Here is a 12,995-nt window from a genome sequence, read left to right on the forward strand (position 1 = left end):
ACAACATGCAGTTCAAACCTGTGCCTGTATTCAAATAAGCCCTCTCAAAAATATCATTTTAAATCCCTCATTGCCCACCTTGCAACTTTCCAATCTCTTGTACCACCAATGAAACTCAACATTTAATGCAAATGTTTCAAATTAAAAGCCCACCAGAAAAAGAACATGGTCATGGCGTTTGAGGCGCTGGAAGGTTTTTAATGTGAAACATCTATACAGGAATTATTACTAATAGTAAAGTCACAGTAACTTCAAAACTGGTGAAGAAGAAAGCAAATGGACATCATTGGTAAACTAGAAGGACAGTCAGTTGAAATAAGTGAGATATATTTATCTGCCCTGTGTTTCAGATCTGCATCAAAATGTATTGAGTTCTTCTTTAGCTCATGCTACACCTTTTCCCCCAAAGCTCCAAATTCAAGCCGGTAGTTTTTCTGTGAATCAGCTGATAAACTGACAAACAAACCAACCAACCAACCAAACTCAACCTCCATGGTGGAGGTAATTAAAATGCCATTAAAAAGAGAAACTGAGAGCAGCAGTCGTGAGTATGACACGAGTTGTTCTACTTCTAACATTTCCTCTGAGTGTGTGCATGTTGTGTTAACCCGACACAAAAGTCCACAAATATGCAGAGAAAGTGTGTGTTAATGTAGCGTGTCAGTAAACTTTTCACCTTATCAACTAAATTGAATTTGCAGATGAGTCAGGGATAGATAAAAGACAGACTGACGGAATAAATAAATCCAGAGTGTATTCAGATCGCTGCAGGCTCGTCTTGATAAGAAGAAAACCTCAGTTTAAATCCCCAGTCTGCTTCAGCCCTGAAACGTTTTATCAAAGACCGTTTAATGTGAAGAAGTGACAGAAAAACAGATTGAAATACATGAAGTGTAGGAAATCTACAGGATCAGCGTGTTTAACATAAGTTACTGAGAAGGGTTATCCTGATCACATCTTTCACCTTATGTTTAATAGATGGGGATATTCTGTTGATGTAGAAGGTGTACAGAGTTTGAGTTATGTGTAGATTCATATTGGCTTTAGTTAATAGTTTTTGGGTTTGCATAGCTTGTGTTTCATTGGAATGGAATTCTGGTAACGCTTCACTTCTGTAACTGTGTTTTGGTTTCCTCGAACGGTTTATTTTGGCGTTGTTTATCCGCCCAGCTCAGTATCGCCCGAAAAAAAGACACAAGCTGGGAGGACATCTTGGACTAACGGCAAAACACCTGCACACCTGTAAAACTGTGGCTTCTTTTTATTCATTTTTATTTTGCTTTCGCTTCATGAATACCTCAGATTCAGAAATATCTAGCACATCTCTGGGTGCCTGTCAACTCATCCAACCCTGTCTCCTACAAAATAATGTTCCCATTCAACTAAAGAAGAAATCAACGCTACTTAAATAGTTTGTTACGTTTGGGCAACAAAACTACTTAGTTGTCATGGTTTGACTTAAAATGACTACAAAATTAAAACACAACAAAAATGCACAGTGCAATTTTCGTTTTATGCGAAAGTAATATTTAGAAGAAGGGAAGTTTGCTGTCTTATTTCCCAGCGTCAACATGCATCAACAACATTTTTCGGAGAGCAAGGGGAGGGTCTTGAATTTCTCCTCTGAGATTTATTGTGAAATGTGTCCACACGGACATTTCACTCCCCCTCTGCCAGATTGATCGAAAGCTACGTTGCTTTAAAAATGACGTATCGTTTAGATGTATTAGAGTTTTCTTTAATGATTAACTCTAATGACTAGAGAGGCTGCTTACGGTTGTAAAAAATATCCATGTGAGCAATAGTGTCACTTTGTAGCAAATATGGTGGGACATTTAGGCAGCGAAGGTAAAAGCTAGTTATACACTTGACAGAGAAAATAAGAAATAAACTTTTAGAAAAATGAAATGAAATAAATAAAGAATTTACGCTGCTGTATGCTTGAATGCACACAGCGTCTCTCTTAACTTGCCTAAAGAACAATGTATTTATCAGGCTCTGTGGTTGGGGCTTGGACAGGAACAATACAGAATAATAATTATTGTTCTATTACTTTTCAGGAACATGGAGTGAGTTTGAGCACTAAACGATCTCACCAACGTATGAGCGGTGACATGTTTCTGTGGCACTAATTCAACATGTCAGAATACAGCGCTTACCGGGCCGAGGACACAGACGCCGGCTGTTTATTGTAAACATCGTGTGATGTTTGCAGGCGGCGACTGTTGAGAGCAGAGTGTAAACAGAATATGAATGTGATGTGAAACACAGGGACGGACTCCGAGGGGACGCTGAGACAAAGACATGAAAGCACGGAGATGAGGCCCAGCTGGAAGGAGGCAGAAAACACCCGAAGGTTAATTTGCAGATTTTCTCCCGAGTCGAACAAACAACAGCTGCTTCTGTTTGATTTCAACTATCTGCTCGCAGAAAGAAATAGACATACCGTCTCATGTTTCATTAATGTTTTTTAAAAACTCTGATATAGTTGTTTCCCGGTGATGAACCCTGTATATCAATTTGGGAACATTTATGGAGCCCACAAAAGATCAAATACTTTGGCCACAAAAGATCATAACTCGTCATGCTCTTCATATGACTTAACAGTACTTCACTTACCACAGTAACCCAACAAATAACGACAGTAGAATCAAGTCTATCAATCAACTTAAAAGACCCAAACAGATGTTTACTCAGATCGTCTCTCTCAACAAATCCATTTTAATCCATCATTTTGTCACCATCATCATTAGATTTGCTATTAAACTGGCATAACGATGACCAGGCGACAACCTTCGCTTCTGAACGGTGAAGCCAATACTAAAGGGCCTTAAACCTGCATTCTTTCTAATGGCCATCAGGGGGCGACTTCTCTGGTTGCAAAAAAAAAAGTCCGATTTTCTAGAAGACGATGGGAAAATGACTCTACTTCTCTCTTGATTTATTACCTCAGTAAACATTGTAAAGATGAGTTTATGGTCTCAATCTCTAGTTTTGAGTCTTCTTCAATACAGCATGATGTTCATTTAGTAACTTATGGTCCATTTAGAGTCAAACAGATAAAGCAGAGTATGCTTTAGGGCGGGGCTACCTTGTAGCCAATTGACAGGTCGCTAGTAGAGCTGTGTACAGCGTCCCTACCATGGCGTTACTTCTCCAAGTCCAAATCTGGTCACTACCGTTAGTTGCAAAAAACCAAGAAGGCGACAGACAAAATCCAAGATGGCGATGTTTAAAATGCCAAACTCAAGGTTTCAAAACGGCAGTCCACTAACCAATGGGTGACGTCATGACTACTATGTCTACTTCTTATATACAGTCTATGGCAAGAACGAATGGCCGTGTTACTCAAAGAACTGAATACACTCCACAGGCAAAAAGTTGAATCCCTATAACAACACTCTAAATCCATTACCAGAGACATTACAGAATGGAGACGGTCCACTGTGAGTCAGTTTCCTGTATCTGTGTGAGGTGGGTTTTGCCACTGACCCGCCCCTTTAAGAGACTTACGGCAGGAAACTCCAATGGGAGATGTCAACACAGTCTATGACCTATTCTTTCTTCCTATAGTCACCAAAGCATTTTTCACAAGCCACATATCTTCTGAACATTCTGACACTGAAACAGCCTTTTTCAGGAGAAAATGTAACTTGTTCCAGACTTTTCTCTGTCCCAGCAGAGTCCCGCGAAATCTGGCAACTAACATAGGCAAATCGCCTTTGCAAAATAACTTGCATAACGCTAAATATGGCTGTAAGCTGTGTAAATATCTAATGTTAGCCAAAGAAGATATAATGGAATTATGAAGAAACTATTCATTCATAATGCATAACATAACTTGAACTGCATTCATCCATCCAAACGAGGTGGAGGGGGCAACACGCCATGATCACTCCCATTTAGGACCCAGGAAGCGTATACCATTTAAAACCATTGGATGAGCTTCTAAACCTTGCAATGCGTCATCTCCGTTACAAAGCCTCTTTGCATTGTATTTCCTGCGTCCCTGATATCTGAAGCCGTACGACGCCACCACTAACACAGGCCCTTGCTTTGTTTTAGTGGAGGTCTGTTTTCAGATCCTCTCCGGCTGAGCCGGCTGACTTCCTGCTGAACACACCTGAATGCACGAGCAGCATCTGTTAGAAACCACCAGCAGCTGGGGAGCAGTCAGAGAATAAATACAAACATATGATATTCATGAAAACCTCCTGAAGCAAACAGACGGCTCCAATTCTATATTTCATGAGCGCATTTTGATTCTGGATGTGATTCTGGCGGAGAGTGTCAGCAGAAAGGAGGGGCCTGTCAGCGGATGGATACAGAATTTTTTAAAATTTTATTTTATTTTATTTTATTATTTTGGGGATGTCAGGCTGTTAACAGTTTCCTGTCAGGTTTTCCCTCGGGAAATTTGTGAAGAGACACGGCTCTAATCTTCTATTTTCCACACAATACGGAAGACTGAAGGTGCATGTGTGCTCTTTTACTTCTTCCCCTGTGAGGACCAATGTGCGTTTTGGAGAGTGGGGACATTTAGTCCATTCCTCTTTGAGGGTTAAGATGGTTGTAGCGTTGATATTAGAATTAGCTTTTATAACGTCATCCATGCAATCACAACATCTGCCAACTGGGGACCTTTGTTGCATCTTTTCTCTCTTTCCTCATTTCCTGTCACCTCTGTACTGTCACTATCAAAATAAAAGCAAAAATGCACCAAAAAAAACATGTGCGTTGGCTCACCTAGTACAGTCAGCTCAGTGTGTGCAGTGATGTTGTGATTCTTGTTGCCGGCTGTGCAGCTGTAAGTGTCAGAGTCGTCGTCAGTGACACTCCTGATGATCAGATTACTGCCCACCAGCAGAGAGTACTTCTTATTCCTGCAGAGGAAGGAAGAGTGAGGTAGATTTCGTTCAGCACATTCTTTTTTTTCAAGTTAGCTTTCTTAATTAAAGGATAAGTCTGGTTAATTCTACAAATGTTCTCATTGTCAACAAATCCTGTCCCTCAGTACTTTCAGACAGGGCCCATTGGTTTCTACTGAAGATTCTCAAAGCAGTCGGTCCCCATGTGGAAATAGTGCATTTGTTCGGGACTATTTGTAGCTGCGTATCAATCTACGTTGTGGGATTGAGTCAAAATATACTTCAGTGTGTGTGTATTCATGGTAATGAAGTAACTCGAGCAACAATAGCGTTATGTTTCCATTCAATTAACTTATAACTTTTGTAATTTTGCAATAAAGAAATGCAAATTTGGAGCGTTTCCATCGACTGGTTTGCAGCAGATAAACTTGGCTACAGCGTAGTTTTGTCAGAAGTTGGTGCTATTGGCTACGCATGTCTGTATTGTACCATTAAACAGAGTAGAAGAAGAAGTAGAGGTTGCGAACTGGAAATAAACCATCTAACCATCTAACCCAGGGGTCTCAAACTCATTTTCACTCTGGGCCACATCAGCGTCACGGTCGCCCTCAAAGGGCCGGTTGTAAATGTAAGACTGTGTAAATGTAACTACTCCTAACATATTGTTAAATAACTGTCTCTGCATTTGATTATTGTTTATTCAAGTGTAAAAATATTGTACATGCAGTTATATAAATGTAAAAATATATTTAAGCACATTTCTGTTATCATAACTTAAATCCTTTTAATTTAGGGTTAATAAACCCACATTACTCTATCAAAGATCAAACTATTAAAGAAAATAGCAAAGACAAATATCAAACACAAGTTATTACAATAACTTTGTTCAATGCTTAAAATCCTTTCAAGGGTGCGTTTGCACAATCCCACGTGAAGTATTTCATGTGTTTTAAAGCCACGTTTAAAGTAGTCTTCAATGTACTCACAATACATTTCCATGTCCCATGTAGGGTAACCAGCCAAAGAGCTGCTTCTGTGACTGTGCGTTTAAGTATCTCATCATTTTGACTTTCTATCTCAGAATTATGACTTTCTATCATAGTTATGACTTTCTATCTCATAACCTCGACTTTCTATCTCATCATTTCGACTATGGGGATCTTTTTATTATCAAGTCTAACTTTAATTTTATTTTTATTTTTATTTTTATTTTTTTTACTGGCGGATTCGTGGGCCACATAAAATGACGTGGCGGGCCGGATTTGGCCCGCGGGCCGGGAGTTTGAGACCCCTGATCTAACCCATGCATGAGTTTTCAGGAATTAGTTTCAATTGTCAATAATTTCTCATGTCAGCTAGTTTTGGCTATGTTTCAAGTTGTCTGGAGATGAAAACAAACCAATGCAATGATTGTAATCGACGAGTAAAGGCCACTGCCGCTGAATTTATTCGGCAACCGCTTTTCTTTATTCTATTAAGTGCGTCGACTGGTTTTCTTCAAAGGCAAAACCACCTTAAACCTCTACAGTTTCTCTAATGCGATACTTCAAAATGTGCAAGAAAATACATGGAAACACGGCTAGTGTGGCTCATTGATGGCGATTGACACACAGTACTTGTTAGTCGGACATATTCATTGTTGGTTTTGGTCTTTTTATAACATATACTGACAATGTAATATATAATCACTGGACTTATATGAATGATTGGGCCGTGTTGGGATACATGTAGGGCTCTACTGGACAAACTATACCCTGAGTAGAGAATATAGGTTATCATGTGGGTTAAACTTGGATTATCTCAGAACAACGTGCAGTATTAACAGACAGGTGGACATACCAGCTCTGGATCAGTTCCTCTCCTCTCCTCCACTGGATGCTCGGAGTCGGGTATCCGGAAGCGGAACATTCCAGCACGGCGTCGGTTCCCAGTTGAGCCGTTCCACTGGATGGACGCTGGAGGAACTGGAGGTTCCTGCTCACGCCGGGTTCTGAGAGAGCGAGACGGAGAGAAGGAAGCCAGAAACTGAAACAGGGTTCGTACTCTGAAATACATTACGTGGCCATACATGGCCAAACGTACCCAAATGTACCCAAACGTTGCAGGCGTATGTGATACTGAACAAGTCATTAAAAAACAATTGCAGGTATTTGCTCCTACTCAGACGGAAGAGCAACAGTGAAGTCCAACATATTGGGTGAATTGGGTGAAAAGGGCCTGGCTCGAAGGCAACGGTCCCGTTCTTGTTCCATATGTTGTTCCATATGTTGGGCGACTGTGGCTAAGTGGATAGCAGGGCCGTCCTTCAATCAGAGGGTCGGCGGTTTGATCCCCGGCTCCGGCTCTGCTAGTCGCATGTCGATGTGTCCTTGAGCAAGACACTTAACCCCAAAATTGCTCCCGTAGCTGTGCCTACGGTGTAGAAATGTGATAGAATCTGAATTGTAAGTCGCTTTGGATAAAAGCGTCTGCTAAATGACTGTAATGTAATGTAAATATGTGTTAGATGGGATTGAGGTCAAGTTCTTCCACACCAAACTGGGAAAAAACAGTTATTTGTGGAGCTGGCTTTGTGCATGGAGGAGTCAACTGTTACAAGGTTGGAAGAACACGTTTGTCTAAATATTAAACATGACTCAGAGTCTACAGCTGCCAGCTCTGTAAAGTGATAGGTCTGCTTGTAAAAAACAAACAAGCTGTTTTTCTGAACATTTAGGCATGAAGTGTCACAGTGCTGGTTGTCATTTCTGTAGTTTAAATATCATCAGTGTTTCCATTATTGTAGAGTAGCACCGAACACAAATGAATGACATTCATATTCAAGGTATTTTGTAAAAGTCTGGCAATCCATCCAATGGGCGTTGCGATATTTCATTCTGGACCAAATCAGTGGGCTAACTGACCCACATATCCATTCCTGGAGCCCAACAAATACTCAATGACCTAATACTTTGTTGGTCCACGTTTAGGCACAAAAATAACTTGGTTGGAGTCGGGGAAACATCAAGGCTTGGGTTAAAAGATGTCCAGACCCTCATTAGAATTAAGGATGATGAGGAAGCCATCCACAGCACAAAAAGTCCCAGTATGAGAAATACAGCGAAAACACAAGAACCGGGTATCATAGGATCACAAGGTTCTTAAAAGTATGTGAATATTTGGCTAACAAATCTAAGACTCCTCTGATGGACAAACTCATAGATGCTTGAATAACAAGGCTACACCTGAATTGGCTTCTTAAAAAGTCGACATGGGTTGAAGCAGTCATGTTTTAAAGATGAGATTTTCTATCAAAGCCTGATGACACACACACACACCTACACACAGACACACACACACACCCTCCCCTGCGGTGGGTCAGGTTGTGTTCGCCCTCAGGCTGGTGGGTTCTCGAAGGACGAGACAATTTCCTTTAGGCGACAGAAAGTTACATCTGCACGCCCCACGGCACTGACATACACAAACATACGCACCTCCAACCTGAAATATTCTGGTAAGCCCGTATTCATCCTCATTGAGCATTGAGTCATTTCACCTCATTTCTTCTGAAATGAATCTGATTGAGCTGATATTAATTTATATATTATTATTAAAATTATATTTGTATTCTACTTTTTATAGTCGATTGTTTTAATTTATTATTTAATACTCTATTATATAATGTATAGCATTATATTGCATATATATTCTAATATTTTTGTAATCAATTTTATACTTCACATGGTGGATCATTTGTATCATATACCTATACATTTTATGGGTTTACATATTTTAGTTATTTTCTGCCAACTCTTAATAATTACAACTACCTATGAACTTAACTATTTCCTTATTAAGTGATTGTTTCCTGCAGCATGGACAGATTTGTGTGATTCAAACACAATAAATAAGGTGTAACGCTGTACGACCTCCGGATTCAGTAACAAAAGAACTAAAGAGACAGAAAACAAGACAGTAAGCAGAAAAGTGAGCAGTGAACATGAGGAGACATAAGAAGAAGAAGAAGCAGGAGAAGCGTCCACACAGCAGATTTATTTCTTCTTTTCTTTGGTTGGTCACAGAGAAGAGTAAAGAGCGAGGGATCACAGAGATAATCACTGAACGGCAGTGTGACTGCTTTAATGTTTTCACGGGCACGCCACCAAAGAAGGCCGTCAGCAAATCAGAAGACACAACCACCACGCTCGCATCACAATGAGGAAGGAGAGCCAGGACACACACACACACACACACACAATATATACACAATGATGTTTTATTATGATTCCTATTCTTTATCAGCATTGTGTCCCTCTGAAGTGTTGACATAAAGGCGAACTGTCATTTTAAGATGACTCCAAACTAAACTCCTGGATCATTCATCCAGTTTACTAACATTTCGTTCACTTCACTTTACAGTCTGTCATGAGACCTTTTTGCTGTTTACACACCGACAGGAAGGTCGTGTTACTATTCTATTTCGTTGTTTTTGTCATTTTGTTTGTGTCTTCTCTCCGTAGTGAATGCATGAAAAAAGATGATCAGGCTGAAGAGTTGCTCTTTTAGAAACTAGAAAGGTACCTATTGTTGATAAGAAAGCTAGGGTTGGTAATCTTGAGAAACTAGCAAGGATACACTAGATTTTCAAAATTATCCAATTAAAAAACCCTGTCCAGTGTTGCCAACTCGTTTCCGATGAAAGTAGCTAGCAGCAATAGTTTTAAAAGTCGAGCGAAAAAGTTGCCAAGTCAGCAATACTGACTGGGCCTGTCCCTTCAGGCCTCCCTCGAAAGCCACTCCCCTAAAAGGATCATCATGAACGTAAACAACCAACATGGCTATTGTTAGTACTCAAAGCTGTTAAGCTAGCAGCTTGCGATAGAGGTGACGAGCACACAGGTAGCTAGTTAGACAGGCAGCTAGACCGTCCAGTCATTTAATTTGAGCAAGATGAATTGATTGGACGGGCTTATTGCAGTCCTGCAACAGATACAACATTTGTTCCTTTTTTTTTGTAGTGTAATGATACGAGGCCAGCCTTTTGCGTAACATCTTTACGCTGAAGGTTTGCGTGTGTTAACATTGTAACAAGTGGATGAAATTATGAAACAGTGGCAGTTATGTTTAGGCAACAAAACATCATGGTTTGGCTTGAAGTAAGTAGGCTTGTAACATAACATAAGCTACGGAAGTAACGCTATATGACTCGTGCCGTAAAAATCGTCTTTTGGTGTCACATGGGACACAAACGCCGGCCCCCTTTGTTTGACACATTCAGAGGTGCTGATAGGAGGATTTTGTCAGCTTTGAATGCCGCCCGGTAAACAACTGTTTACCCCAATTCAGTCTGTAATGCTAAGCTAAGCTAACTCGCTACCCACTCCAGCTTGAAATTTAGATTTTATTTTAGAGTTCAGTCATGAGACAGGTTTTTGGCTTTAGAAGAAACAATATTTTCAACACAGCTGAGCATATTTTTCTACTGATGGTTCACCCAGTAGAGTTTCCTGTCCATCCAAAACCTTGAAGATCTCAAAATGGATAGAATGAACCACAACTCTTCAGTGAACCTTGTCTCTGAACACTACATGTGGATGCATTCTTCTCCACCTGACGGCTGATGGTTACACCTGCTGCTAAACTACACGAGTACACCGGAGCTGTACGCCTCATCTCTTTGGTCACTAATCTGACTGCTTTATCCGGACTGACACACAACTATACAGCAACAGAGTGGAAGGTATGGACAGGGATGTATTAACTGGAGATGGCACACAGGAATCACATGTTGCCCTCGGATAATCTCTCACCTCTCACCCCTGAGCCCCACTGGTGGCTCCATCTGATAGAAACTTTAGGCAGTCACAGTTATTAAAACCTTTCATAGAGACAGAATCATTAAAACTGAATCCATCTGATGCATTAAAACTGCATGCAGATCAAAGATAAACAAGTTTAAGCTGGAACCACAGGGAGCTCTGTGGTTTATACATTTGAGACATGTTAAAAAGATCCTCTGAAGCCTGATGAAGCAAAACTACAATGTTTAGTGAAATCAGAGTCAAACAGATATCACTTTTAGAGATATAAGTCTATATGTTTAGCCTAGCTTAGCACAAAGAGACAGCAGGACACAGAATTATGTTTTTTGGTTGTTGAATATTTGATATACAATACATACTTCATTCAATCTAACTCTTAATTTAAAATGAACAGTTTCATTGATTAATCAAATCAATCAAATTATTTATTGTATGTGAAATGGATTAATTCATTTATTCTACCGATATTTTTTTGAATAATTGATTTTAATTTCAACTGCTCATATATATACACATATATATTTGTATTTACTCAATTATAGATGCATCTATTTATTATTGTAATTTGTTATTTATTATTTATTTATTATATGGTTTCATTTTTTTTACTCTTATATATCTTGTATTTTACTTAAACTTTATTTTGCACACTTTCTTATGTAACAGCCAGGTGAGTTTTGAGGTAATCAACGGCTGTAGTTGTCCCCTGTGAGTTTTCCTCCTAAACTTTGCCTATGGGACTCTGATGAGGATTAACTGTTGACACATGTTTTCAGCTGTGTGTGAGGGTGGATGGGGTGCAGCGGTTTTGAAAAAGGGACTAAGTGGCGATCGAAATGCAAAGTACATGTGATTATCCTGCTGAAGGTCGGCGCTCCGGCTCCAGAGACCCCCCGCTGGGACAGAGCGCAGGAACACTTCAGGAGCTCGAGTCAAAGTGGTGTTTAACCAGGAAAGAGAGAGCTAAACTTAGCTGGAATACCAGCGATGAAGTGGACAGTATATGGACTGGTGTAATTGGACGGTGTGGAGTGTATTAAACATCGGCGGCTGACGGACTCCCTGCAGACTGATGAGAAACTGTTTCATCTCAGAGGTATGATTAAAATCCCATCGTACTCTCTTTATATTCATTACATCACATTTCATTTTAAAATGAGACATCTAGCATGGAGAGAAAATGAACAAAAATGACTCCCTGACGAAATGGTAGAACTCACTATTAAGTAAAACTGCTGGTGCAGTACGTCACTGTCACAAGACTGTATCTCTAAGTTAACATTCGGAGGTTGAGAACACAAATAATAATTAAAATATGTACAAAAGTTGATGCCAGAAGGTTTATCAGGGGAAAAAACTAATCAACAGAAATCTACACTCATATGGGAGGCCAAACTCTCCACTGAAACCAGATCAACTAGAATGACCTCCACACAGTTGCATATCTTTAACAAGTCAAGTTGTCTAGATGTCAATTCAATTCAATTCAACACATTTTTTTGTATAGCCCCAAATCACAAATTTGCCTCACAGGGCTTTACAATCTGTACACATGTGACATCCTCTGTCCAGGGACCCTCACATCGGAACAGGAAAAACTTTAATCTGGGGTTTTCTTACCAGTTGCTTGAATCCCATACCTTAAAAGTATGAAAAGTATAGGTACTCAATGCAGAAAAATGTGTAATATACACAGGTGATTTAAAGAAATCACCTTCACAGTTACACGATGTTTAGATTAAAGTTTTACTCCTAACTGAGCCGTGGACTAACTTATAGAGAAGCAGGAGTAGGAGTAGAACGTGGTAAAAGACTCAAGAACAAGCACCTTAAATATGCACTCAAGTACACTAAAATGATTTGTCAGGTGATTGCGGTACATCACTGTTGGATCAGTTACCTGGGAGAACTCGGAGCTCGGCGTCTGTCCCAGTCCTGGTGCTGCCAGGGTTGTCGGCCAGACAGCGGTATGTGGCGGAGTCTGGTGGCTGGACACGGCTGACCTGCAGAGAGCCGGAGGGCAACACCGCCAGGCGGGAATCAGGGTCAAAGGTCAGCGGTAGGTCCTCCCGGTTCTTCTGCCAGCGGATGATGGGCGTCGGGTCCCCCGAGACCTCACAGCGCAGCAGGGCGGTATCGCCGAGGTACGAGGAAACGGACTCAGTGGGTACGACCACCTTCAGCGGACCTGGAAAGATTTCGTAAAGGGGGGGGGGGGGGGGTTATTAACAGAAAGATGGAGGATCGATAGACTTATCTCAGTGTAAAAATACATATTCTATTGATTGTTTCTTTGACTCCCTGCACAGAGTCCTTTCTTTGTCTC

At 40.4% G+C, this 12,995-nt stretch overlaps 1 protein-coding gene across 1 annotated transcript in view; it reads right to left on the reverse strand.

The window, feature by feature from the left end:
• The window catches only part of dcc (DCC netrin 1 receptor), a 233,678-nt gene that overhangs the window by 139,048 nt on the left and 81,635 nt on the right, over positions 1–12,995 (reverse strand). The window contains exons 3-5 of the mRNA XM_076079935.1: positions 12,570–12,857; positions 6,708–6,858; positions 4,747–4,883 (exon numbers count right to left, since the gene is read on the reverse strand). Coding sequence (XP_075936050.1) covers positions 4,747–4,883; positions 6,708–6,858; positions 12,570–12,857 — 576 coding nt within the window. The remainder of the gene's footprint in view (positions 1–4,746; positions 4,884–6,707; positions 6,859–12,569; positions 12,858–12,995) is intronic.

The sequence above is a fragment of the Anarhichas minor genome, unplaced genomic scaffold (assembly GCF_050575085.1).
Source record: "Anarhichas minor isolate MPS153535 unplaced genomic scaffold, ASM5057508v1 ptg000073l, whole genome shotgun sequence".
Lineage (NCBI taxonomy): Eukaryota > Metazoa > Chordata > Actinopteri > Perciformes > Anarhichadidae > Anarhichas > Anarhichas minor.